Source organism: Alternaria hordeiaustralica (genome assembly GCF_023758085.1).
Source record: "Alternaria hordeiaustralica strain BMP 2776 chromosome Unknown scaffold_1, whole genome shotgun sequence".
Taxonomy (NCBI): Eukaryota; Fungi; Ascomycota; class Dothideomycetes; order Pleosporales; family Pleosporaceae; genus Alternaria; species Alternaria hordeiaustralica.
The window spans coordinates 3,207,116-3,233,799 of NW_026056773.1; the positions used below are offsets into that span (position 1 = coordinate 3,207,116).

Sequence of the window (26,684 nt, forward strand, 5' to 3'; positions counted from 1 at the left end):
CAGGATGTTGCGGGTTGTGCAACTAGTATGCCGTCCCGTAGCGTTGTGGCATGATAGCATCAGGGGACCTCCCAAAGCCCAACCAACCGTAAGCTGGCAAGCATCTGAGAGGTCTCGGCCGCTAGAGTCGGTCGCCAAAATTGAGCTGCGAAACCCTTCTACGGCCGCTACTGAGTGGCAACGTTTTCATGCGTTAGAGCAGGTGCAGCTACGCTGGTTGGAAGAATCTGACTCGAGACGACAAAACTACATGTATAGCATCGTGTCCGCCGGACGGGGCAGTGGGAAACCATACGCCACTGCTCGCATGTGAAGAGACTACCGAGTAATGGATGGCAAAAAATCGTCGTTGGCCTCGGGGTCATGGGTGCGAGGGTGAGAAGGGTTGTGCTCAGATCCGTATCGAGGTTCCATGGTTCGGTCCGATGAGGATGCAAGCATCCTAGCTCGCATGGCGATGAACGACAGGGAGCGCCGGTCTGGAAGGCGAGAACTAGACACATGGCGCACGAGGCCGACAGGTTCTACCTTGGTACCGTCACCTTCTAGCGCTTTTGGTGTCTCAGCCGGGCTTCTAGCATGGATGCAGGACGGCAGCTGCAATTGGTTCGACTCGCTTAGCTTTCCAATTTTGCGGTCCCTGAATCTGATCGGACCTCGGATCCTGCGGAATCTGCAGAGACGGAGATGAAAATGCCCTATTTTCCCTCGCGGCTCCTTCAGGCTCCACGCCGGGCAATCTTCGGCAGTTGGACGTTACATGGTGTTGCTGTGCTGTTGGCGGCGAGAACTCGTTCCAGCTGGTGGCAGCCCGCCAAAGTGGTGCCCTATATAGCCATGTGTAAGCCCAAACACGATCTACAGCCTCCCGCCAAACTCTATCTCTTACCCAACATCGTGTTTCCCTGTCCTGCGCCATGAAGGTTCCCTCGGCTCTGATTGGCTTGCAAAGCCTCTCGCTAGGCGTTTTCCTCGGACAGGTGGCTGCCACGCCGCTACCTCCGAAACCTTCAAGAGCAACCGTCGCGGATGGAACGGCGGCTCTTGATCAGGGAACTGTGAAGGGTTTCACTGATGACTATGGAAACTCTGTTTTCCTCGGCATTCCATTTGCGCAGACAACTGGGGGACAAAACCGGTATGTAGTGGCGGTTCTGCATCGCCTCCGGTTTACTGATCATGCCGTAGATGGAAGGCTCCCAAGGACGTCAAGAAGCTGAAGAAGGGCGAGGTGCTCGATGCCACAAAGTACGGTGCAACATGTCCCCAGGCCATTACCGGTACAACATACTCCCAGCAAGATGAGGATTGCTTGAACCTCAACATTTGGGCGCCATCCTCGAACAGTAAGCTGCCACGGGCGCCGCCGATGCCTCATAAACCGAATGGACCTCACCATCCACCAGGCCCTCCGTCAGGCCCACCAGGTCCACCGGATTCTCCACCAGGCTTAGACGCACCCGGTGGTCTTCCGGTATTCGTCTACATGTACGTGATTTCCCTGTACGAACTGTATGTGGAGCCAATGCTGACGAGAATTTTTTAGGTATGGCGGCGCGATGGTAAGTAATTGCCAATGTACGTACTGCATGTGAGACAAAAACTGACTTTGTACACCCATCTTTAGGTAACGGGCTCAAGCAGCAATCCAGCCTACGTTGGAGAGAATTTCGCTCGCAAGGGAGTTGTCTTTGTTAGCTTCAACACTCGTGAGAGTCTTTGGGCATACCCCAACTCTGCCGAGCTTGTCGATGGCGAGGAGTCGCAGAACTTTGGCATCCTCGATGTCGACAAGGCTTTGCAATGGGTCTTCGACAACATCGCCCAGTTTGGCGGTGACCCCAACCGTGTCGTGTTCGGAGGTCATTCTTCTGGCTCTGTTCAGGTCGACCACTACCTCTGGAACCATCCCAACACACCACTCGTCGGGGCCGTTCAGATGGCTGCCAACGCAAAGTCTGGCCCTGCCGTCGGTCCTACCAACGAAGCGCTCGACCTTGTTGCCAAAGAGGTTGGCTGCGCAACTGGTGCAGGACAGCTCGAGTGCCTGCGCAAGGTGGACATGTACGCCTTCCAAACCGAGGCCTTCAACGCCACCTTGAACACGTACTTCACGCCTGTCGTAGACGAGAAGACACGCTACCAAGACTATGCTGCGCGGTTCGCTGCCGGTAACTACGCTTCCCACGTACCCCTCCTGACGGGTAACTCCGACAAAGAGGGCGCCCTTTTCGGTTTGGTGTACGGCAGCGAGAACACAGACTTTTCGGCGTGGCTCAAGACCTTCGACGCTGACGTCGCCGAGATCCCAAACAACATCATCGAGGCCGCGTACGACATCGCCGACTATTCCAGTGTCTCGGAAATGAGCGGCGCCCAGTACGGTGATGCACGCTTCTTCTGCCCTGTCGACCACTTCATCGACTTGCGCAGCGAGACCCAAGACACTTGGTCATACCGCTTCCTCGGCAACTACTCCAACCTCTTGCCTCTGCCTGTCGACTACCCAACGCACGGCGCTGAGATTCCTTTCTTCTTCGGAGGCAACGGTGCCTTTGCTGGGGTTGAGGGAGTGACTGCCGAGGAACAGGCGCTTGCTGACTTCCAGAACGACTGGTTCGTCGAGTTCATCAAGAACCCCGCCGCTGGTCCTGGATGGGAAAAGGCCACTCCTCGCAGCGGCCCGATTGCGAAGCTTGGTGTGCCTGGGGACGAGCTTACCATTGAAATTGGCAACACAGCCGATTACAATGGAAGATGTCAAAAGGTATACAACCCATATCTGCCAAAGTACCCTGTCATCCAGAGCGTACTCTCCGGTGTCATGGACATGGTAGAGGGCATCATCGGAAACTAGAATAATGAATAAATAATTCATCGGAAGGCTATCATGATACCTTAGTAGCTTCCGTAGTTAATCCTAATATCAACACATCAACAGTGATCATCCCACTTCAGGAAGTTCTCTCCACTGTGGTGTTGAACCAATCGCATTTCCAGAGGTCGCGCCTAGGGTCGAAAATAAAACACGTGATCCCGAGGACTGATCCTGAAACTGGGCTCAGAATCTGTAGGGTTCTCTGGCGATGAAACTGGTGTTGTCGCTGATGCGGAAAGAGTCATGCGAAGGGTTGGCAACCTTGGAGTCGGGTCGTGCTGATGAGATCGTGGAATGCATAGCAAGTAGCGGAAGTAGTCGACTTGTGGTCGGCGACGTTGCTCTCGGCGACACTGCGGTGCGGTGATTGCGCAGGACACGCTTCTGGGGAAATCCGCATCCTTGCAGGGCTTGTCATCTCCATGAAATCGCATCTCGAAGTTGAAGATGTCGAATTGCGGCTGCTGGGGAGGGCTTTCTAGACCCCGATATATCGGAAAGCACCCGTCTTGGCGAGACCCAGCAGGCCCCTCTCCCTGCTCCGCTAAAGGAAGGAGGATACGACAGAAGGATTGCAGGCGAGGCTCGCAACACGGCTTTGCAGCTCGAAGTGTTTAGCAAAGTAAAATCCGCATGTGGGACTGCTCAACACAAAGTGCGAGGCCGAGTCTGGGTTGCTGGTGGTCACCCAGGTACCAATTCATCGCGTGGCAGGTGCGACGACACGCCTCGTGGAACTTGAGCAACGTCTTGTCTTTCCCCACGATAGACCCTGGAAACCTCTCGTCTTCCTCTCACAAGTCCACGCCGTCGCACGCGTTTCCACCAAGCTCAAGCCCCAATGTTCCATACTAGGCGGACCCGAGTTTCGCAATTAGCCATGCTGAGGCTGATTGGACCAAGGCTGACGTTTTCTCGCTCGCCCCATCCCGGCTTGGCTCCAAGCGGGTCTCATCCACAGCGCCCCTTTTCTCAGGGCTCTTGAGATGCAATTGACACGACATGAACGGAAGCAATATATGGAGATCAAGAGTCAAATAGAGCGGAATCTGAGAAATGTGCGGCGTACGTCAGAGTCAACTGCTGTCGATTTCCTACGAGAAATTTACCATGGGGTTTACAGGGGATGAGACGATCTACATAAGGCCTCCCCTTGGCACACGGGGGCCTAAAGCTGTCACGCACCCGTCGACAAGGGCGGTATGCCTCATGGCGCGCGATGCGTGTACTGTACAGGCTGCGCCTCTCCATCCCCCCACTGTGACTTGATGCGCATTCTGAAATTGATGCGCCGGTGAGCCCATGTGGCTGAAATACATACAAGCGTTCCAACCGCTGCTCGGGTCTGGACCTGGGCCTGTTGTCGATGCCAATTCTGACATGAAAAGGATCCTTTTGTCTCTGAAAGACTTTTAACGTTGATCTTGTCAGGCCATGACCGCAGACTAACCTTACTGTCCCTGCCTGTCGGTACTCCACAGCCTTCTACCTTTTACTCAGGTCCACCAGGCCCGTTTAAGCTGGCCCACACCCCCGTTATCACACGTCTTGCCCGCAGCATACAACTCTTTATAGACTCGCTTCCACCCATGGCCTGCACGTCGATCAGGCGTCCGAGCAAGGTTTTGGTGCAAATCACGATCGAACTCGGTCTCCCTCTGCACTTCCTTCACACCACACCCGGTTTCGAATCAACGCCACTATGACCGCGCGTGGCCGTCTCGAACGCATCGATGAAGACCAAGAGTCTCCCTTCCAACGCCGGACCGTATGCGACCGACTCCAGGACTATCGCCAGCTTGGCTGGCTGGCATGCGCGACGACCTCGCTGCTCACCACACGGCATCTGTTGATTGAAAGAAATCTGCACTATCCCTTACAACTGTACATTACCCAGATTGCGGCTACGGCCCTAGTCGCTTTCCTTTTTCATCCATGGAGACCGAGCGCTCAACATGCCAGCGAGCAAGACCAGCGTAGGAAACGACCAGTTCAAGGTGGACTGTTATTGGCCGCTTCGAATCTCCTGCAAGCGGTATCTGCATTCTGCATAGTGCAAGCAATCCTGCATACTTCGAATCTACCGCTGCTATGTATGATCACGGTATGTTCTCTAGAGCAAGCTTGACATTCGTTCCGCTGACCATATCAGACCATAGCCTTCTTCGCTGAAGGTGTAGTTCTCTATGTGTTCAACTACACACCTCGCTCAAACGCAGAAACCCTGTCTTTGAGCTTGCTTGCCATAGCTTGTGCTGGTGTCCTGTTCATGGAATACCGACTAATGGTACCAAGCTTGATCGCATCGATCTTGGCAATGCTCCTCGTTGGTGCAGCAAGTGCATTGAAGAAGCTTGCTGCTAGACACTATCCGGGAGAATATGCTACCCGAAGCATGAACGCAATGTTGCTCGTTGTTATGGGCGGTCTGCTTGCCTTGTTCTGTCTTGTCAGCAACTTCCCGGGCGAGCACTGGGACTCATTCGACACAAGCAGCCTGCCTCTCCGCGCTCTGAATGCCTTCTCAACAGCAGCGGCATTGTTGAGTGGGGGCTCGATACTCTTCCCAATGGATATCCAGTCAGGAGGCCAACTACCCGGAAGCAGCTTTGCTGCAACACAACGCGTCCGCAGCGCCACGACAATTCTAGCCATGGCAGCTATCACCGGCTCTTTCACCGTTCTGTCAACGCGCCGATCCTACACCAGCTTTTACCAACTATCATGCTTTTTCCTCGCCATCATGTGCGCCTGCGGAAAAGACATCTACGACACAGTTTGGAAACAGTCCAGTCGTCACGATGGCTCCCGCGGAAGTTACGATCTCGTCTCACGCTCCCCGAATGCACCGATCGATGACGAAGAGGATTTTGATACCAAAGCACAACGAGCATCACGGCCAAGATCGCAGGGCAGCAGTGCTCGCTCTTCTTTGGTCAGCTTGATCTTGATCGTGCTGTGGACAGCATTCGTGAGCTTGAACTTTGGACAACGACAATATCCTCGTGAGGAGCCGCGCCTGGATCTACAATACGAACCCATTGGGCCTTTGGAAGTTGTGATCAGCATGTACAAAGAGCGCACTGAGGATGTTGCTGCGCTCATCAAGAAGTTGGAGAGCATGCCACAAATGACCGAGGCTCTTGTTACGATTTACTTGAAGGACGGCGAAGCAGACGAAAGAAAGATCAAGGCGGAAACGAACGCGCACGAAGTCATCAAGCTACCAAACATAGGACGCGAAGCCGAGACTTACCTGAACCACATCGTCAACCGCTGGGACAGCCTTGCGGAACGAACGATTTTCCTCCAAGCCGACGTTCACAACCCACGAGAATTCTACCCATTCTTCGAGCGATATTTCCGGGCGAACCAGACAGGCTTCCTCAACCTGGGTTGGGCGGGGATATTATGCAATGGCGACGACTGTGGGGACAAGCGCGGCTGGCGTGATGAGACATCGCTGTTCGCGGACGTACAATCCCGGATCGACGGATCCACTCGTGAGAACGTGCTGCTCAGCTACAAAGGCCAGTTCGTTGTCACCGCTGCGCGCATTCGCGGTATCGACAAGTCCATCTATGACGACTTGTGGCAGCTCTTTGTCGACGAGCACAGCTGGGCACACCAAGAGCCCTACCTTCAAGAACGACCCGATTCGATGAGCCAACCCTGGTTCGGATACACAATGGAGAGGATATGGAATGTACTGTTTCAGTGCTCAGACATGGATGTTGCATGGCGATGCCCGACTCTGTTGAGCGGGTGGAGACCTGGTGGTAGCATTGCCGACTGCCAGTGCTTTGATTCAGAATTGGCTGAGTAGGTGGAGAAGCATGCGTAGCGTCTGAGCATTTTTTGTTTGTTTGTTGTGATACCCCTAGACGTCGAAAGGCGCAACGCGATGACGCGAATTTCGGTCGCTTGTTGTTAAATATAGATGACGCGCAATAAGGCGGAATAATAATAGTTTCCTCAGATTCAGTGCGCACAACCTGGGAACGATCATGATTCCCGTCAGAATGCCATACACGCGAGCATGCTTTTTCCTGCCGAGCGGAACAGCATGGCCGTGGAGCCCGCGGACGACCATGCCACGCAAAAAAATGTCATCCCAAAGCGTTTGAGGTCTTCATGCATCCAAGGGCTGCGAATGCAGGAGGTTCGAAGCGCCAAGCTGAAACACTCTGTGCCGGCCAGATCTCGCGTTCCCGTTTGACACGTGATACAGACACCCCACTTTCAATGCTCGCACGGGTGCCGCAATCGATCCTTGCGCACAGGCGAGCCACCACTCACACATGACTCGGCCGCATTGCACAGCCATGGCGTCGCAGATACTCTCCTTTCTCTCGAAACGTTCCATAAGATCACTCGCGGCGACGTTTTGTACCTAGCCGACCAACTTCCTATGCACACACAGGGACATTGCCCGTCTTCGAGCTCTGGAAAGCCTGCGGCGAACCCCGTATATTGAACCTTCTAATACTCCGGGATACCAACCTGCAACCACTATCACATCTTCGGGAACTAAACGACAGCGTTCCTTCCATTTGGGACTAACGGACCCTGCATACGCCATGGCGACCATACAGCAGCGATCGAGCAATAAGCTCTCAGTCTCTTCGAACAGAAGCTCCGATGGTCTCTACAAGCATCGTCAAAGCATGCTCTTCCGAGAACTGGAAATTCTGCTCGAACTCACACCGAGCACCTTCAGCTCACCACTTCTGGCCCTTCCAAGGGAGATCCGCGACCAAATATTCAACTATGTGTTACCTGACCCCACAAGGATTCGTCCGGAACTTCACACTTGCCTCTGGGGTGCTGAGATGTCCAACGGAGAACCCTGGAGACACGACATCTTTGGATATGGATCCTCCGTAGCCAAAGCATCACGACTACGGCCTGAGCTTCTCTTGATCAACAAACAAATCCGGGACGAGCTGCTGCACAACTACTTTCGCCGCAGCAAGATCACCCTACATGCTGAACTACGGAATACGCGGACAAACAACGACTATTTCGAGTTCTCGCAGCACATCCTGCAGCTGCCCATGTTGAAGCATGTAACACATATACGCTTCTACGTTGAATGGAACTACACGACGCTGAAAAACGGAGGGAGGGATCGGATGATGAAAGACCAGACACGTATGACGAAGAATCTCCTTGCCTCCATGGATAAGATCGCCCTGTCACTCCAGTGCATCGAGACGATCGAGCTATCAGTACTCTTCTTCTGGAAATTCAGGAGCGGGAAAATGTACAGTCTTTCCATGCAGGACCTCTTCGACCTCGAAGACGTGTTCAAGCGCTGCGCAGAGCTGCCCTGGCTTGGTTTACTCGGCGAAAATGACGTGCCTGGAAAGAAGAAGACGACTACTTCTACCTACCTCAGCCCGACTTCGGCAACGACGAACTCTTCGGCGGGTGTGGGCTACAAGATGTCGACGGAGAAGAAGGGTACGGAACAGAGTGGAGGCATGGAAATTTGCATCAGCCGTGATCTGGAAGATGCGATGGAAGAGAGGAGAAAGAGTAGTGTTGACTTTTTCGGCAACTACGAAGTCACAGAGCCTTTGCCTCAGCCTTGTTATCGGCATGGTGCCATGATATGAGGTGAAGGCTTCAAAGGAGTATGTTGTTTCATGAAAGGAACATTATTGGCCTTTGGTCGAAGAATACCAGACTCTGCCAAACGACGGCACTTCTGGCACACGAGTCCCGGTCTTACAGCACCTGCTTCGCATGCAGTACCACAATCTGATTATCAACGCTACCACAACGCGAAAAACACCACCACCTACAATACCAGACTTAGTGCAATAACTGCTGTATGCGCAGCGCTTGTACGACGTTCTCAGCACACAAGCTGGTCAGAATGGTTTAGTTTTCACGAATGCGAGTGCATGATGAACTTCGTTGCACAAGCTCTCCACCGTATAGTGAGCAGGGACTGAGGTCACGAATCCGCCAGTAAGGGCAGTAGTATGACCTTGGCCATGCTAGACCCACCAGAGGGGTATCACATCCCGAGTTGTGGCGTGCAATCCACACTAGGCCATGGGGCTCGGCCGAGGCCATTGAATTTGTTGCTAAGCAAACGCGGGGAAGATGGAGAGGGACGGAATTTGGCAAAGATGTCGATTTGAGACCGCTGAATTCGAGCTGCAGTAATAATCGCATGATTGTTGTGACAACGTCGTGTTCTGATGCCTCTGTTATTCTTCTCAGTGATACCCTCCAAGAAGCAAGGTGCAAAGTCGTGAGTGGGGATGACGCACTATCTCGGTAAGGCCTCACGGTAGTCTTCCGCGTCTTGGTGCCCCATCACTGTGCTCATGAACCACACTGTTCACAGTCGTACTGCAGTGGAGTAAGCGGACAATATTCAATAAAGTCATGTTTTCCTTGGTATTACATAGAGTTTATTCGAAGCGCTGCACCTGTGTTGGACCCTTGCTGCGTTGCACCCAACGGAATTAACGCTCAAGATCTTCACCGAGCAAGCCACAGAACATGCGGCAAGCAGGTAGCCGCAACCGATGACACCTCTCACTAGGACTAGCTGCATTTCAATCGTTCTTACTTAACGTTGGCCTCCGTAGCTGCCATCCATGGCGCTGTTGTATTCTACCCTCCCCCGGATTCAAGCCATTCGAGGCAGCCCGTTATCCCCGGACACCCATGTGGACGAGATCTCCACATGCCAACATTATTAGCTTGACAGCATTCGCTTCGCTGTTTTCGACAAATACGTTATAATTGCTTTGTATAACCGAGTGACGCACGACTCAGCGGTGACGCATATAGGGAATTCGTTACCCTGTGAGCTCATACAATCTCTGCGAGCCACCAAGATGCCACAACCAGAACCACCGGGGCTATATCGCCATCCGACAAGAAGCGAGATCATCGACCTCGCCGCAGCAGAAGGCCATGATGCAGACATCCCAAGCAACCTCGGCTCAATACATCAAGTGCCGAGTCATACATCGGAAAGACGGCACTCGCTAGATGAGAAGAAGGGAGAATACACAACTGGCGAAAGAGATGTTGAAAAGGGAAACGACACAGGCTCAATCTCCAGTGCAGACCAACCCGATGCAGAAGAGGAACCTGAACGCGATCCGAATGTTGTCGACTTTGACGGTCCTAACGACCCAGAGAACCCAATGAACTGGAAAGCTTCGAAGAAATGGGGCATGGTCGCGCTCATATCGGCGATTACGTTCCTAACACCTCTTGCGAGTTCGCAGTTTGCACCTGGTGTTCCGGAAGTTATGCGCGACTTCAACTCGACGAGCGATCTGCTTGAAGGCTTCATGGTCAGCGTGTACGTTCTTGGCTTTGCGTTTGGGCCATTGATCATTGCACCACTTTCGGAGATGTACGGTCGACTGCCATTGTACCATAGCTGCAATTTGCTGTTTATTGTGTTCACGATTGCGGCTGCAGTGGCGAACAATATGGCGCAGTTTGTTGTGTTCCGATTTCTCATGGGCTGCTTTGGAGGAGCGCCCATGGTACTTGGTGGAGGGACTATTGCAGACTTGATACCACGAGAACAGCGTGGCACTGCCATGGCTGTCTGGATGATGGGTCCAACGGTAGGGCCTTGTGTCGGTCCTATCATCGGTGGCTTCTTGACAGTAGCCAAAGGCTGGCGGTGGAACTTCTGGTTTGTCGCTATAGTTGGCGGAGCATTCTTCATCATGTCACTCATTCTGATGAGCGAGACATCTGGCATTATCATCCTACAACGGAAAGTCAATCGTCTCAAAGCCGAGACCGGGAACACGAAACTACGATCTAAGTTGGATAGCGGCCTCACCCCACGCCAGCTCTTCAAATTTTCGATCATCCGACCTGCCAAGATGTTGTTCCGCTCAACTATCTGCTTCGCCATCTCGCTCTACATTGCGATTACATACGCCTATCTTTACATTCTGTTCACCACATTCACTGCGGTATTCAAGGGCCAATATGGCTGGCATGGCGGCATAACTGGTCTCTCATTCCTCGGCCTCGGCATCGGCTCTCTCATCGGACAATTCACCTATATCCACTATGGCAATAAAGTGGTACACAAGCACATGGCGCGCGGCGACTTCCGACCTGAACATCGGTTGAAAATGATGTGCATCGGCGGCTTCTTCATTCCTTGCGGTCTTTTCATCTACGGCTGGAGCGTGCAATACCAGACGCACTTCATGGTGCCTATCGTAGCAACAGGCATCATCGGGTTCGGTCTGTTGATGACGTTCATGCCTGCGACTACGTACTTGGTCGACGTGTTTACTGTGCATGCGGCGAGTGCCATGGCGGCGAGTACAGTGTTGCGCAGTGTTGCAGCAGCCTTTATCCCACTGAGTAGTCAGACGATGTATGCGCAAATGGGCTACGGTTGGGGCAACACTATGCTGGGGTTCATCGCTACGTTACTGATCCCGATACCATTCTTGTTCATCAGGTACGGAGAGAACATCCGCGCTAGAAGTACAGTCAAACTATGAACACATGCTATAAACTGTAGACTTAGATAGACTCATATACAACAGCAAACCAAATTCTATGCCTTGGTCTTGACAAAGGGCTGCGATTCGGTCATGATCCACGACTCCCGCTACCTGACTCGTATAGGCTATATGCAGCCTCGGTGTGTACTCCGAAGCCCCACCCAAGGTCTTGCTGAGCAACATTGGAAATACGACGTCAACAGAACCCTGGCCGCGTCTTGCCATAAGTAGAAACCCGGAAGTAAATATTGGTTCCGCAAGCGCTCTATCAATCGCTCTGATTGAACCTTAGTCTCCTACATCAACACGCGACTCGCTCCGCCGCTCACGGAAAGTAAGACCTACTTCACCATGGCATCCTCACTACCAGAGTCCAACACATCTCTCACATATACGCAACCTTCATCTCAACCACATCTTACACATACACCCATACCGAAGCCGGGTCCCCAAGAAGTCCTAGTGAAGATCAAAGCCGCAGCTATCAACCCCGTCGACATCCAACTATGGGGGAACCCCGTAATCGGCTGGCTAGCAGGCAAGAAAGAAAAGGGAATAGGACGCGACTACTCTGGAGAAGTCGTAGCCCTGGGCGAAGAAGCAAGTAAGAGCGGGAAATGGGAGGTTGGTGACGAAGTCTTTGGATTGTGTAATCGACCTGTAAGTCAATTTTGTGCCTGGCACGGCTTTCGGTTGGAGAAGAAATACGTTGGTATTAACGTGAATTAGATGGCAGAAGGAACATTCACACAATACCTCTCCATTAACCCAACCTCAGAGCCCATCGCAAAGAAACCCACCACCCTTTCCCACCACGAAGCCGCCGCCATCCCTCTCGTAGTCCTAACAGCATTCGCCTGCCTCGACTGGCTCCCCTCCGCATCATCCTCCCCCTCCCCCTCCCAACGCCGCGTCATCGTCTCAGGCGCAAGCGGCGGCGTAGGAATGTGGTGCGTGCAACTCGCCAAAAAGCTCTATTCCTGCCACGTAACCGGCATCTGCTCCGGCTCCAACGTCGATTTCGTGCAATCACTAGGAGCAGACGAAGTCATCGATTACCGCACACAAGACGTACCCAACTCGCTTCTTTCCAAACGGCCCGGCGGCACGAAATACGATTTGTACATTGATTGTGTGGGCGGCACAGAGATGTTTGCGCATTGGAATGAGCTTCTTCATGCGTCGGGCGCGTATATTACTATTGTGGGGGATAAGACTTCGAGGACGGCGATGGGCGGGCCGTTGACGTATTTTACGTATCCGTCGCAGGTGATGAGACATGTTTGGGGGTACTTCTTTGGGCCGAGGTATGCAAATGTTATCTTGTATCAGAAGAGTGAGTTGCTGGAGCAGGTCAGGGAGTTGGCTGAGAAGGGCGAGGTAAAGGTTGTAGTACAAGATGTCGTTAAGGGGATCTTGACAGAGGAAGGATGTAAAGAGGGGTGGGAGCAGGTCAAGGGGTATATGGTCGAAGGAAGAGTTAGGGGGAAGATCGTTGTTGATGTTGCGTAGGTTCTATGACCTGTGCACCAGACTAGGGAATGAAGTGTAACGATCAATTAAAGCAAATTACCATCTATGTACTATTGGGTGTATCACGCCGGGTATCAAGGGGGGTAATGAGACGCTTGAGCACGTGTGCTCAGACGTTATAACGAGAGAAAGAACTGTAAAGGAAAAAATGTTGACAGATCCGTCAAGGAGATCCTCACATAAAGGCGACGCAGATGTAAACCTTGCTCCTTGCCAGAAAACTCCAGCCCGCAGCTAGCCCCTACCCAGCTGTTTTTCGTGAATGCATACTCCAGTCGTCCGAGTCGTTACCGTAGAGCTCCCATAACCCAGGTCGTTCAGTCGTTGCCGTGAGACAATCAGTTGTACTTCAGGAAAGTCGTGGGCTCCTGCGATGTGGCGGCTGCAGCAGGAATCCTGGCGTCACCAACGGTTGTCTTGGGATATTCGCCCGGGACATGCAGGTCGCTAACGCTGATGTCGGTGTTCATCCGCTTGCCCATGCCAGGGTGCGCCATCTCCTCTGCAGTATCCACGAGGCCCACTGGGACGGGGCCGCCGTTGACAGTCTCGCCGAAGGCAGGTGCCCCTACCTCAGACTCGCCTAAAAAAGACGAAGGAGCTCCTGGTGTATCCAACCCACTTACATGCTGGGATTGAGTGTGGCCATCAAAGACCGGCGCAACGATCGGAGCAGGGGTTGGCTGCACAGCAGGGGCGACGTAGCCTGTGTCGTCGATTTGGTCGGGGAGGATATGGTCAGGATGCCGCTCGGGGACTTGCGTAGGGGTGGCATCTGGGAAGTCTACCGCGCGAGATTGTTCGACTGGATATTGCTGCTCTTGGTTGAGCTGCTGGGCCTCGTAGTGTTGTTGCGCCAATTGTTTTTTCCGCAATGCTTCGTTTGCAAGGGCTCCGGTGGCTGCACCCCCAACAGCAGGCGCCAACCAGTTGCCGTAATGAGTACTATCTTTGCGTTGGATAGGCTCAGCATGTGCCAGGGATGGCTGGTTGTACTGGTCGACCGAAGTTGGCTGGACAGGGTAAGCCTGAGAAACAGGGGCGTATGAAGGGTTGTCGACAGTCTGAGGGGCGTATGACTGCTGGGCTGGTGTGTATGGATTTGCGAAGCTGGCCTGCTGTTGGTATTGAGCGGGTTGGCTGTACTGGACGGGCTGGACGGGCTGAGCTGGTTCGGGCTGGTAGGCTGAGGTTTGGGCAAGATACATCGGGTGCACATCCTGGGTCGGACCTCCAGACATGGTGTTTAGATCATTGCCGACCTCTGAACTTCCGCTAGATGGCGATAAAGGCGCTTGTAAGTTACGGTTGACCATCAAATCAGACGGGAATCGCCCACCTGGAGAAGGTCGGGAAGGTCGCTCAGACTGATCCCGGTAGGCCTGTTCCTTCATGGACTGGTTGGCTGAGAAAGGAACCGCGTCTGCCTCGTCTTCCTCTAGTCCGCCATCCGAGCTGGCTGAACGGGCGCTGCCGGCGCTGGTACTCCTGACGCTTGCATGGCGACGGACAAAGGCGTTGCGCTCTTCTCCACTCTTCTCAGTCAAGGCCTTGATATCTTCAAACCATGCGACCATGGTGTCGTACGTCTCCGCCCGGAACACCCAAGTATGGCCACGATGCATGGATCCAGCCTGACGGCCTTTAATAACGAACTTGTGGGAGGAACTTCCGGGCTGGGAGCGAGAACCAAGCTTCTGGTCTGGCAGATATAGGGACATGACTGGAGGCTGAGTGTAGATGCGGTCGGCGGATTTGAACTCGTGGAGATGCGTTGGCGACAAGACGTACCTAGAAAGTGTTAGACTGGGAAGGTTGTCAAGACTAAGTTGCTTACCATCCTGGTGTGTACGACTTGAGATATTTGCTCTTCCGCTCGAGCATGCCCGCTCTGACCTCGGTGGTAGCAGGGTGGTGCTTGCCAGGGTACTGGATGTCTTCCAGTCTGCGCAACGGCATGTCTGGGTTGACGAAGTGAGGGTCGCTTCGCACGAACCTGCTCCATTCGAGATCGCGCGGCATGGCGATCGGGCCATTGCGCAACCGCTCTACCGTGTTGTACTGCTCATCAGCATCGCGCTTCAAGATGGTAGCAAGAGCGTTGTAGGCTTTCTGGACTTCGCCAACGACGATCGACTCGAGTTCGCGGCCGGAGTTTTCAAGGTTGAGGTAAGCCTGTATACGTTAGTTGAGTCGCCCCTACAAGTGCAATAACTGACCCTGTGGAGGTAGTTCTCCTCATCAATCTGCCTCTCCACCTGGCGCTCGACACCCAGCCGCACGACATAGGGATCTCCCTTGCCTGCAACTGCCGTGGGATCGGAGTCGGCCAAAGCCAGCGCCTCTTCGAGTGCTGTTACACACTTCCTTGTGGTCTCCTTTTCCTTCTCGACGTTGTTCTTGAAGTCGCCAGACAGCGACTTGATCTCCTTGATCTTCTGCGCAAGATCAGCCCGGAGGCCGCTGAGCTGGTTGATGACGTCGGCCTCAACGTCCCGCGCCTTGTTGGCCTCGAGGATGGCTTGCTTGTGGAAATCGCGGAGGATGCGGTTGGCGTCGTTCAGACCTCCTTCTATGAGGAGGGCGGCGGGGGCATTGGTGTTGTTGATGACGTTCGAGACCTTCAACAGCGACTTGGCGCGGTGTTCGTATGAAGATGCAACCTCACGGAAGTAGGTAATGAGGTCCTTGAGAAACTTTCGCCAAGCTGTCAGGTGTCAGTAGGTTTCGCGGACCTGTCACGTGCCCAACATACTCTGGAAGCGTTCTGCTAGTATCTCGGTGGGGGTGCCTTTGGTAGGTACAGGAGTGTAGAAGACACTGTCCTCGCGATCGTAGCCATGCTCCTGGTCGTCAATGGTCACGCCGCGTATCGAGCCCGCGTGCATGGATCTCCTGCTCCCACTACGCTTCATGCTGCTTGCCCTCTTGACAGAGTTCTTCTTCTTGAGCGTGCCACTTCGCGAAGGGGTTGCGCCCTGGTTCAAGGTGGAGGAGCGCGAGGACGAGCGCTGGTGCATATCACCCTCGATGACGGATGAACCACGTGTGCGCGCATCGAAGTCCTCCTCGAACCGCCCCAGGCGCGAACGCTCATTTGGGGCGCTTAGTGGTGAGTTTCCAAAGTCATTCACAGCGGAGGTGCCGTAGCCGCGGCTGAGATGGGCTGGGTCGTCGATGTGCGGTACGGGGTCGTAGGAGGCCGACGGGGTGACTGGGCGCTGAGTCGCCATGGTGGGAGCTGCCTGGTCGTGGATATTGGCTGCGGCGACGGTAAGGTAGACCCTGACGAATATATGTAAGAAGACGTTCGCAAACAACTGCAACCCTGAGCCGCGTTCGCTGTGGCTGGCGATGACGTGTGGAGTCGCGCTAAGGGGTGAGATGCCTCGGAGGGGTCGAGGCGCAGATTGCGAGAGCCCGAACCGACATGGCGCCGCACATCAATCAATACTTACTGCTCGGAGTGCAATTGTGTCGCAAACTGCTCAATTCGATGGATTTAATGTGAGCCTAAGGGTGCTTGTGATGTCGAGAGGCAGATGCCGGATGTGAAGAATAAAACCATGGCCATCCGCGGCGGCTTCGCGGCACTGAAGAGGCTCACAAAGATGCTTAGGTGATGTCATGTTCCCTTCAATGCTACGCCCTCAACACCATCCGGACATGATCGTCATCGTGCAGCAGTGCCCGACCCTTGAATCGTCTTAGCCTGTGGCGCGGCTGTTACACTTCGGCCTATCATGACTTGCTTGCATTTCCATCCATTGCGCCGTTACTTGCGCCCGTCACATCGATTGTCCTAGCAGCTGTCACATGCAGGCTCGCGGAACACGTAGGCGACACAAGAGGGGCTTCGTGGCCTGCCAACTTCTTCACTTTGACAATCTTGGTCTCGATAAAGCTTCTCGGTGACTTCGCAGCCGCATCGTCCGTCGCCACTTCCATCGCCGCTGGCCAAACACGTGGAGATTCAATGTGGGGAGAGCACAGCCGAACGTGCCGACCCAAGTCTGCCCAGCGATTTGCATTCATCCTTCCGCAGATCAATGCAGCACGGCGGCAATGCCGAAATCCTTTCTCCGTCTTGCTGCCCTGCGAGCTGCGCGTCTCTCGTGGGACCTATCCCATTTTTTCCAGGGGTCCTCTCGTATCCAACCCTCTAACACTAGTTGGACCCCGTAGCATCACTAGCCTACCACGAAGTAACCCAGCAGAAGCATTGTGGGCTGCACTGCCCTTTTGCCGTCATTGGCTATCTCCGGTATTCTCTGAAGGGCGAGTAAGATGCAGTATGTCGGTAGTGATGTATCACAGCTGTCCCGCGTACTCAGGTACAACTTCAATGGCCAGCCCAATCAAGACCAGGACAACGCGATACCGAGGGCCGCACTATTTCGTTGACGACTTGTTTAGTCCTCGGGTCCACAGCTCTTTATCTCACTCCGGTCGATCGGCAGCTACAAGAAGAGACGGATGCCAGACATTGAAGCATGCTCTCGAATGTAGATGGTACACCCATCTTAGCACATAGCCCAGAAGTCTACATGGCTTCAAGATGTTCTCAACTTTCGATTTATATACTCGTGTACTCCGCAGTGCAACTGTTTAGTTTCTTCCTCGTAAAAGGCGAGAGCACCTAGGCTAGCAAAAAGAAGGGTTGAAGAGGTGAGATACGGGCGTGGTCAATATGATGCATTGAGTAGGCATGAAATTGATGAGGTGGAAGCAGTCGCGAGGTGTCACAAGATCATTTGCATGCCGCGACGGGGCGTCAGGCACAGTGCGGTGCGCCATAGAAGCAATGATATTCAAAGCCCCAATGTGTGGCTTTAAGGAAGGCTGTCGATGTTCTCGCTAGTTTCCTCTACTCAGCTTCTGTATGAGGGGTAGAGTAGAAGTTTGAGGTCGTGATCTGATCTTACATTCACCACAGGAAAGCTCTACACGCAACTACGCTCTACTACATCTCCAACGCAATACTCGATACGATCATCGCTAGCGGATATCTCGCTTCCAGGAACCGGTCATGTGTCTTTTTACTCACGGGCCTCAATCGCGAAGAGTATATTAACCGGCCACACACAAACACCTACTGCCAAGCACTGATTTCGGGTACGTGGTTGCACAAAACCATCTATTGCGAAACAGCATATATGACCGGTAGAGTAAATGGAAAACTCTCTGGTTTCATTGGTCTTATTGCATGACTACCGACAGCAGCCACCTCTGCCGTGGTGGAAAACAAGTCTGGGGCGCACGGAGAAATCTTGGAGGCTCTTTAGCGAAGGCTTGCGTGTGGCGTTGTTATATTGCAGCCCAGCGACTGAGATGGACGATTGACAGGTAGAAGCGTCATGCTGCTGATACTCCAGGGTCGCGCGGGAATGGGCGTAGGAGTAGGATGGGATATATAAGGAGAGGCACGACACCCAGTGACAGCATCTCATCCGCATCTACACCTTGATACTCGACCAGTACATCTACATTATCAGTCTTTCGTTCAAGATGAAGTTCTTCGCCACTGCTGTTGCCCTGCTGCCCGCCCTTGGGTCAGCGCATACTATCGCTCAGCGCGTCCGTATCAACGGCCAGGATTTAGGCCAAGGCAACGGTATCCGCGTCGCCCCTTCCAACAACCCCATCACCAATGTGAATGACGGCAACATCGCTTGCAACTCTGGTGCTTCTTCCTCCAGCAAAGTCATTGACGTCAAACCCGGAGACAAAGTCGGCGTCAACTGGGGCCACATTGTCGGCGGAGCACAGTACGTTGTCCCATCCTTAGTCCTTTTACCAGCAAATCACTAACTTTTCCAAGAGGCTCAAACGATCCCGACCACCCGATTGCGAAGTCCCACAAGGGACCTGCCATCTTTTATATGGCAAAGGTTTCCGATGCCGTCAAGGCGTCTCCTTCTGGTCTCCAGTGGTTCAAAGTCGCAGAGGACGGTCTTGACAGCTCTGGAAACTGGGGTGTCGACCGCATGATCAACAGCGGCGGATGGACTGAGATGACGATGCCATCTTGTGTCGCTCCGGGCCAATATCTTCTCAGGGCTGAACTCATCGCCCTGCACAGCGCGAGCTCGGCCGGCGGCGCGCAATTCTACATGGGATGCGCACAGATCAATGTCTCGGGATCTGGATCGAAGATTGGCAATACCGTCAGCTTCCCTGGTGCCTACAGGGCCGACGATGCGGGTATCAAACTCAGCATCTACAACGCCCAGGGTCAGCCCAAGGGCAACGGAACGCCTTACAAGATTCCTGGTCCGGCGAAGCTCCAATGCTAGAGTAATAGCACGTCGACCCGGAAAAAACTGAATACCGTGGAGCCTACATTGCCACAAAGTTTTCTAGTTTGCTTATTTTACTCGGATGTAGTCTGCAGGCCTGTTCGATTTTTTTTCTTGTACGAGGTGATAGAAGACGCTGAGTGATTTGGATGGGCGTGCGCAGTCGGAGGTAATTCTGGGGCTTTGGGATTTTTTGCGAACATCTTTACGACCTTCTATGTACATACTGTAAAGGTAAAATTGGGGGACAAAACCCTGGTGGCCGAGTAGCAATATCCAATCAATTTGTCGCCGAGAACAAAAGTGGTATGCGATCGTGATGTGATGTGTCGTTACAGTCATGCGCTCGTGCCTGGGCTGTGCAAATGTACGGGCTGGTCGCACAACGGTAAACGGTGAGTGAGGCTTGCATGTACCCCGCTTTAGGCGCGTCCACGGAGGAAAATGCAAAAGCACAAAGAGATAGAGTTAATACTTTAGTAGAAGTTTAGAACAGTTATTATTGTGTCTGAGCCACGTGCATCTAAGAGTCTTGCGCTTTTCGCAACACTCCTAACAGCGTTGCGTCCGCGGTAGTCCACAAATGTAAGACAATGTATGATTGTGACGATGGTTTCTTGTGCCGCATTCCACCGGTAGATGGGCGGTTAGCGGACATGGTCGTGGTGGGCGCCGGCCCCACCACCCAACAAAATTCTGCGTTTGAAGAACCACTTAGCCAATGAATGAAGTCGTTCATTCGGACGTGTCTGGTGGTCTAGACAAGTCCAGGTAAGGTTGTATTTGCCCCGCTGTGGTCCCATTTGCCCAAGTAAGTCCCCAGTGACCAACTTCTGAACAAGGATATACATCTTACTGCTGAGCTATCTTCCATCAATCATCACAACCACAGGAGTCGTGCCAGAGTGGTTAATGGGTATGACTCGAATAAGCTGTTCGTTTAGAGCAGCTTGAATAGATATCATATGCCTTCGGGCGCGCAGGGTAAGAAATCACTTCTCCACAACTACACATCCACAAGACAAGCAACTAACAGCGTTTTCAGTTCGAATCCTGCCGGCTTCGCATTCTTTTTGCCCTTTTTAAGGTCCTGTAAAGTCTACTGAAGCGTAGTAATAGTTGTGGTGGAGAAAAAGGAGTGAATTGGTATTTTTTGCGCACAAAACCACCATTTCTTGACCGATTTTGAATCTGAGACATGCAAACACTTCTACAATACAAAAACATTCATTCCAGCACAAACAAATGCTCATACCTAGGTGTGGGGGTAAAACACAATTTTTGGTCATGTGAGACTTGGAGGGCTCACAGACCCCACTTCGGCCGACGCACGCAGTGCGCAACTTCAATCCTTCCACAGCGTTCAAACACAACCATCCATCTCTTCACACCGCTAATGCTCTAGGATTTTGATGCGCATCGTCTTCTCTTTGCCTCGGGTCATCGCATGCTGATTTCCAGACTCCGGGGGTGTAAGCCTGGTCCCTTGCGAGGGCGATCGGCATTCACATGCTACTCACGAGCTCCTCGCCGGGTGCGTCAACACAACAACGCATGCTTTGATCTTTATCGAAAGGGAGGACGACGCGACGCACGAGTGGTACAGTAGGCCTGCTTGGATCGCTCGCTGACGAAGTCATTGCAACACGCTTGAGGAGACATACGCGCGTGTTGAGCGAGGCAGGTGATCTTAGCACAGGCTTGCGACCTACGGGGAGAGTGCAACTGTCGCAAACTTTGCCAACGGCGAAGCCTCTTACCTACAGTAAGCTGCTCATAGCGGGGGCCTAAGACATAGAACACCCTGTACCCGACAGACTTACCACGACCCTCGTTTTGGGTGATGTACCGCCATTGCTAGTTACAGCCGGTGCATCATCAAACATCTCGGTAATTTTGTATGAAGGGAATATGATTGCATTATGCTAACAAGGCCAAGGGAATGAACAAGCAGACGACACCTACAGGAACCATCCCGAAGTCAGCTTCGTACAACTTTCTTGTGTGGGCAGATGCTACTTTGCTAGCGTACATAATTTCCGTACCTTGGCCGCGGCAACAGTTGAGTGAGGTATTCAGCCCTACATCTTCTCGCAACAGTAATCAATATATAGGTACTGAAGTGGCCCGGCAGAACAATCGACATGTTGTTTTTTGCAATTCCCCCAAGTCGCTAGATCGTATGCAACAGACGTGACGGTTATGTCATCGTCTTCGCAGAAAACCTTGGCGCCATGAAGGAAAGTTCTGGGCTGACAGTATCCGTCCTCCTGGAACATGTTCTCGATATCGGCTTGGTCGCAATTGCCTGCTCCAAATACGACACCCTGCGTCGCCCCGCACTCAGTCAGCATGTTGCTAGAGATAAAAGTCAGCTCGCAGTCTCGTCCAGGCACCCTGGCGATTGGGATGGATAAGGACGAACTTGACGATCAGGCAGCTCTGTACGGTACCAACACCAACTTGGCCGTCTGAACAGCCTGCGCCCATGATCGAACGAACAAAGAGCACAAGGGCCCCGGTAGCGGCGAGCTTCATGCTGTTTGCCTCGCGTCTGGTTATCGACTATTTCCCAAAGAACGATGTGCTCGTACAGGATTGAAAGTCTCGAAAGCGAATTCAGATGTATGGATAGTATGAAGGTTAAAGTTCTTGAGAAGTGAGAAGGTAGTTTGCAAGACCCACCGCGTCAACTGTCGCCTGATATATGATCCTCTGGAATTTCATACGGCCGTATGGCTTCGGAGTAGTGATCATGTTGGGCCAGTCGGTGAACGAGGTCGTGCAGGAGAGACATTCATGGATGCCACAGTGGCCACATGGGCATCATCCAGCCGGATAATCCAGGTTTCCGGGCAATCTTCGCCCACCGCTCGAAGCGTATATTGCTCCACGAGCGGCGCCCGAGCATCATGCAATTGCGAGCTGACGAGAGAGGGTATAGACAAGCTGGTTCGCCAACATGCTTAGCCGCCTAGCGAGATGCTTGAACAATACGCCCTGTCAGATCGGCTGACTCTAAGATGTGGATATAACCCAATAAATAAGCCCTCACTCGGATGACTAGCCAACCACCTCTGTCGCATCATGGCACCTCTGCCTAGCGCCTTGACTTGTCAGAATCTTCATCAAAACTGCCCGGCCGTGATTTCATTGCTTATTAGGAACAGATCCAAAAAGGAACAATGGAGCACATCTGATACCGGCAGGCCTGTATACTCACCAAAAACTTCGGAATGCATGTAAGAGGTCCTATCAGACATCCTGATGCTGTCAGATCTGGATGCCGTTACCCTCGCCTAATACCTCTCACCGATAGCTCTGGAGTAGACAAAGGAGGCCCGATCAGAGGGCCTGACATCGCTGGATCTAATTACCATCCCTTCTGTCCCATGTCTCTCGTCGGTTGCTCCGGAGTGAATATAAGAGAAGTCTAAGCAGACATCCCGATGCCACCGGAGTTGAGCACTGGGAGTAGCTACAATTCGTGTCGCATTACGACAAAAAGCCCAAAGTACTATTGAGAATATTTTCAGGTGGACGTATACATCAACTTTACAACTACTTAGTTGTTAACTTTCACGAGTCTGTATGCAGCAAACGCGAGACAAATCCTAGCTACCCATGGTGAGTGCCATCGCTTCTACCTCCTGCCTCTTACCGAAACCACAGATTGGATACCATCAACAAGCGCACTCCAATCACACCTCACCAACGTCACATCCTCCTTCTACCGTCTTCAGTGTCTCACCTCCGCACTTCTCGCTTTTAGTGCACAGCCTCCGCAGCCTTCGTCTGTCTGGCAGGCCTGCAGCCACTCACTACCACAGTCTCTTATTGCTGCAGCGTTCGTCTCTTTTTCCTTACATTACTACGTTTGTGGCAACCGTGCTGCGCGCATTTGCAATTTGTGATATCTTATGGAGACAAGCTCTTTCGAGTCACACCTATTAAACCACTCTGGCACAGTGTCTTGTCTTTTGTTAATGAATGTAAGTCTATTGTTTTAACTTATAACATTATTTATTTGTGGCGCGGCTACTGCCAGCCTCAAACTTGCTAACACAAGTGGCGAGGCTAGCGCGGGAACATTTACAAAGTCTCGAATTGTACCGCGTGTACGTTCTATCGCGACTGCATTATACTACTCACTGACTAAATGCTGAGGTAAATGGTTAGGCCACGACAACAACGCTCCTTCCTCGTGCCTCACGGTTCTGACCAACTGGACCTCGGGATGCTGAGGTAAATGGTTGGGCTCGATGACGGCGCTCCTTCCTCATGCCTCATGGGTCTGACCAACCAAGCCTCACCAAGCTCCCACTTATCAAAGAGAGCGTCTCACTTCCTGTCAACGCCCCCGCTCCCTCGCTCCCTCGAGCACACGTCCGACAGTGAAGCATCACCAAGCTCTCATTTCCCATTGACGCCCCCGCTCCATCGCTCTCTCGATCACACGTCCAACAATGGCACCAAAGAAGAAGCTTGCTCAAACACCCGCTCAAACACCTGCCCAAACACCCGCTCGGACACCTGCTCGGACATCTGCTCGGACACCTGCTCGAACACCGCGTCAGCAGAGCAACACATTGACGCCTACCGAAGTTTACGACGAGGAAGAGAACGACTTTAGCATCAACGTCTATGCCAGTCTTATAGAAGACGACATCACCGCAGGCATAGAAGAGAAGCATGTGCCTAGTATACTCAAGGGGTGTGCCGTTAGCGACAACGATCTACTTGATGACCTGAGCCCTACCGACATCGAGGCGCTCGTCCAGCGGCTTCTCCCTGGCATTTGCCAGCAAGGTAAGCTACACGTACTCGTACAAGATGTGATGTACTCCGGCATACTGACTTTATGCTTGCAGATGTCCAAGACTTCTTAGCCCAGATTACTACACACAATTCGCCGCCCTTTACCATACCACGCCACCAGCGCGAGCCTAAGAGTTGGCCCTCGACGTACGAAGAGTCGGACCTGTTGTGGGAAGAGGGAGCCAAGGCTGAGCGAGCAATCAAGCTGCCTGTCGGAACCAATATGCCGAAGTGGTTGGACATGTCAGAGGATCAGCTAGGTAAGTTTTCTTTGGTACTTGGGATCTAAAAGGCGGCTGAACTAACTGTGCCCTTGCAGTCAAGTACACAGGGAGCATCCAAGACAGCCTGGTCGTAGTGTTATCCTATCCGACAGCGAAAGATGGCAGTACGGTACACGCCTCCTACGGCACGACGATGGACCTATCCAATCAGTGTATGAATATGCTTTATTCAAAGTTGGGGCTGCACCTCAAGTCCGTCCGACCGACCGGCGCCCTCCATGCGACGTATTCCCGCGTCGCATCAACCGAGACAACATCGACGGGCTAGGCAACGTTGTCGACGAGATCCCCACCAACCTGAGATTGTTCTGGCAGTGTGTCGCCCAGGAATGGCTGGCAAGATCGCAGGCAAAGATCGCCCTACTTGTCGGAGCAGCTGCGGTCAACACCTATCTGTCATATCTAGACGCGGACCATGTTCAACACCAACAAATATGGTTTGCTGGTGGCAACAATGTAAGCTATAACTGTATGAACTGCACATGAGACACATACTGACTTCGTACTTCTACAGGAGTACCAATCAAGCAAGAAGCCACCGTGTTGGATCGAATACAACAAGGACAACAATATCAAACGCATCGCGTTCTCAGTTCCGCACCCTGAGTATTTCAACCGTATCCGCGGCAGGGTAGTCACCCACAAATATGAGAGCCAATGCGCTTAAAGAGCGTTTCATTGATTACGCGATGGTGAAGGTCTGGGGAACGGCACACCTGCAAGGTTTTCTTAGCTCAGCGAAATACCTTTTCCAGATCGCCAATGGGCTGATAGTGCGAGTTCAAGAAATCGAGGAGTACGGCGCAGACAACAACGCACTTCGCAAGATTCTGAGTATCCCGACGTTAAACAACTCTACCATTGATAACTTCATGTCCCGCAGCAAAAGCATGAACGAAGAACAGATCAAGAGTATCAAGAAGATGAGAAACGAAGTCAATATCAAGGTGGCGGAATCTCACTTATGGTGGGACCGAGCGGACGTCATTTCGAAATACGGTCCTCACGCATTCACATTCAAGTTGATGGCGAAGCGCTACCAAGACAGCAAGAAGAAGTCAAGGGCCAAGACCAATGACAAGTTTGCTAGTCTACCAGAAGACGACAAGAAAGCATTAGTAGAGTCGAACAAACAGAAAGCCTGCGCACGAGAGAAGAAGAGGCGAGCAGCTGAAATGGAGGGTGAGGACAAGGAGAACGCCAAAGACGAGTTGTAAGTAGTAGTTGTGCAACAGGTGTCATAATCAGAATGTCTGATTGGGCCTCTCATGCATCCCGAATATGTTGGTAAGAGGCACATCAGCGTCAGAATACCTACTTTGCAAATTGTTATCTTAATGTAGGCTGCAGACCTGTTTGGGTTCTCATTGTATCAGGGGCGATGGTCAAGATAGCAGGCATGAGTAGAGCGAGAGCCGAAGCAAAGGAAAGGTCAAGCGATCGATGGAGCGATATATCGAGGGAGTGAACCAGGCGCTTCTTGATAGCGGTGCCACGCATCTCGTTACCCAGACAGCGATAACTGATCCTCTGATTCGGTCGAAGTACTGGGGATGCGCGACGGAGAAAGAGACGCGCGTCATATGGTCTCTCTGCTCTATTGTTGTACATTCAATCCACCTCGTGGGCACCTCCGCTTGATAGTACTCGGAGGTGTGCGGTGATATAGCCTTGTAGGGTAGGTGGTGCTCCTCTTCCTAGGTAGATGCTTTATATAGACATCGACCCCTGCGTGCCTGATAGTAAGACCGAACTTAGCCCTCGTCACCTATTACCAGGTTACGATCAAGTCGTCTTAGTATGACGTCAAGACGTATTGACCTATGTTACGGAGAGTGAGCGTGGTGCTGTACTCGTGACGAACAGTGTTGATCGGGGGAGCAGTGTGGTGTGAGGAAACGATCAGTAGGTTATCCTTGTCGCTTACTGCAAACTCGACGGGCGTTTTCACCGGCATGTCGAGCCTGGAGGGCATTTCGATACCAGCGAGGAGCTCAACAACCTGTTCCCCTTGCACAGCCAAATCCCAAAGTCTGTCTATTTCATCATCGAAAGAAGGCTATGTCGTTAGCTGCCTGTCCTGGGATGAAATGAGGAAGAGCAAACAAAGCTCTGCGTATGAACAAATCTCGACTTGGAAGCTTTCCTGACCAGGCAACACTGGCTGTATTCACTCTCACTGAATGATAGCTCACCAAACAATACTTTATCTGTAATAGACCATCAATAGATGATGCCGTCATTGGGACCTTCATCGCTGGGTTAGCTATCGTCACTGCCGTCGGTGACTACAACGAGGCTTTCCTGCTCCAACCCTCAGCCACAACAAGCCTTGGAGCATACAGTGTAG

The 26,684-nt window shown here is 52.6% G+C and overlaps 9 protein-coding genes across 9 annotated transcripts; 7 read left to right on the top strand and 2 right to left on the bottom strand.

The window, feature by feature from the left end:
• Positions 1 to 917: 917 nt before the first annotated feature.
• J4E84_001024 (uncharacterized protein) lies at positions 918 to 2,857 on the top strand (the record flags this gene model as incomplete). The annotated part of the gene is made up of 4 exons (XM_049383658.1): positions 918 to 1,138; positions 1,189 to 1,503; positions 1,547 to 1,562; positions 1,628 to 2,857. The coding sequence occupies 4 exons, from the start codon at positions 918 to 920 to the stop codon at positions 2,855 to 2,857; spliced, it is 1,782 nt and encodes a 593-aa protein (XP_049249176.1).
• Positions 2,858 to 4,973: 2,116 nt separating this feature from the next.
• On the top strand, positions 4,974 to 6,704 carry J4E84_001025 (uncharacterized protein; the record flags this gene model as incomplete). The annotated part of the gene is made up of 2 exons (XM_049383659.1): positions 4,974 to 4,982; positions 5,031 to 6,704. The coding sequence occupies 2 exons, from the start codon at positions 4,974 to 4,976 to the stop codon at positions 6,702 to 6,704; spliced, it is 1,683 nt and encodes a 560-aa protein (XP_049249177.1).
• Positions 6,705 to 7,458: 754 nt separating this feature from the next.
• Positions 7,459 to 8,499, top strand: J4E84_001026 (uncharacterized protein; the record flags this gene model as incomplete). Its single annotated transcript, XM_049383660.1, has 1 exon — positions 7,459 to 8,499. One exon carries the CDS (start codon positions 7,459 to 7,461, stop codon positions 8,497 to 8,499), a length of 1,041 nt encoding a protein of 346 aa, XP_049249178.1.
• Positions 8,500 to 9,741: 1,242 nt separating this feature from the next.
• On the top strand, positions 9,742 to 11,397 carry J4E84_001027 (uncharacterized protein; the record flags this gene model as incomplete). The annotated part of the gene is made up of 1 exon (XM_049383661.1): positions 9,742 to 11,397. One exon carries the CDS (start codon positions 9,742 to 9,744, stop codon positions 11,395 to 11,397), a length of 1,656 nt encoding a protein of 551 aa, XP_049249179.1.
• A 354-nt stretch (positions 11,398 to 11,751) lies between these two features.
• On the top strand, positions 11,752 to 12,912 carry J4E84_001028 (uncharacterized protein; the record flags this gene model as incomplete). Its single annotated transcript, XM_049383662.1, has 2 exons — positions 11,752 to 12,060; positions 12,130 to 12,912. The coding sequence occupies 2 exons, from the start codon at positions 11,752 to 11,754 to the stop codon at positions 12,910 to 12,912; spliced, it is 1,092 nt and encodes a 363-aa protein (XP_049249180.1).
• Positions 12,913 to 13,271: 359 nt separating this feature from the next.
• On the bottom strand, positions 13,272 to 16,166 carry J4E84_001029 (uncharacterized protein; the record flags this gene model as incomplete). The annotated part of the gene is made up of 4 exons (XM_049383663.1): positions 13,272 to 14,724; positions 14,771 to 15,108; positions 15,153 to 15,640; positions 15,689 to 16,166. 4 exons carry the CDS (start codon positions 16,164 to 16,166, stop codon positions 13,272 to 13,274), a joined length of 2,757 nt encoding a protein of 918 aa, XP_049249181.1.
• A 2,154-nt stretch (positions 16,167 to 18,320) lies between these two features.
• Positions 18,321 to 19,229, top strand: J4E84_001030 (uncharacterized protein; the record flags this gene model as incomplete). The annotated part of the gene is made up of 3 exons (XM_049383664.1): positions 18,321 to 18,326; positions 18,376 to 18,701; positions 18,755 to 19,229. 3 exons carry the CDS (start codon positions 18,321 to 18,323, stop codon positions 19,227 to 19,229), a joined length of 807 nt encoding a protein of 268 aa, XP_049249182.1.
• A 2,084-nt stretch (positions 19,230 to 21,313) lies between these two features.
• Positions 21,314 to 21,770, bottom strand: J4E84_001031 (uncharacterized protein; the record flags this gene model as incomplete). The annotated part of the gene is made up of 2 exons (XM_049383665.1): positions 21,314 to 21,590; positions 21,658 to 21,770. 2 exons carry the CDS (start codon positions 21,768 to 21,770, stop codon positions 21,314 to 21,316), a joined length of 390 nt encoding a protein of 129 aa, XP_049249183.1.
• Positions 21,771 to 23,698: 1,928 nt separating this feature from the next.
• J4E84_001032 (uncharacterized protein) lies at positions 23,699 to 25,551 on the top strand (the record flags this gene model as incomplete). Its single annotated transcript, XM_049383666.1, has 5 exons — positions 23,699 to 24,041; positions 24,104 to 24,310; positions 24,603 to 24,790; positions 24,849 to 24,965; positions 25,090 to 25,551. The coding sequence occupies 5 exons, from the start codon at positions 23,699 to 23,701 to the stop codon at positions 25,549 to 25,551; spliced, it is 1,317 nt and encodes a 438-aa protein (XP_049249184.1).
• Between the last annotated feature and the right edge of the window lie 1,133 nt (positions 25,552 to 26,684).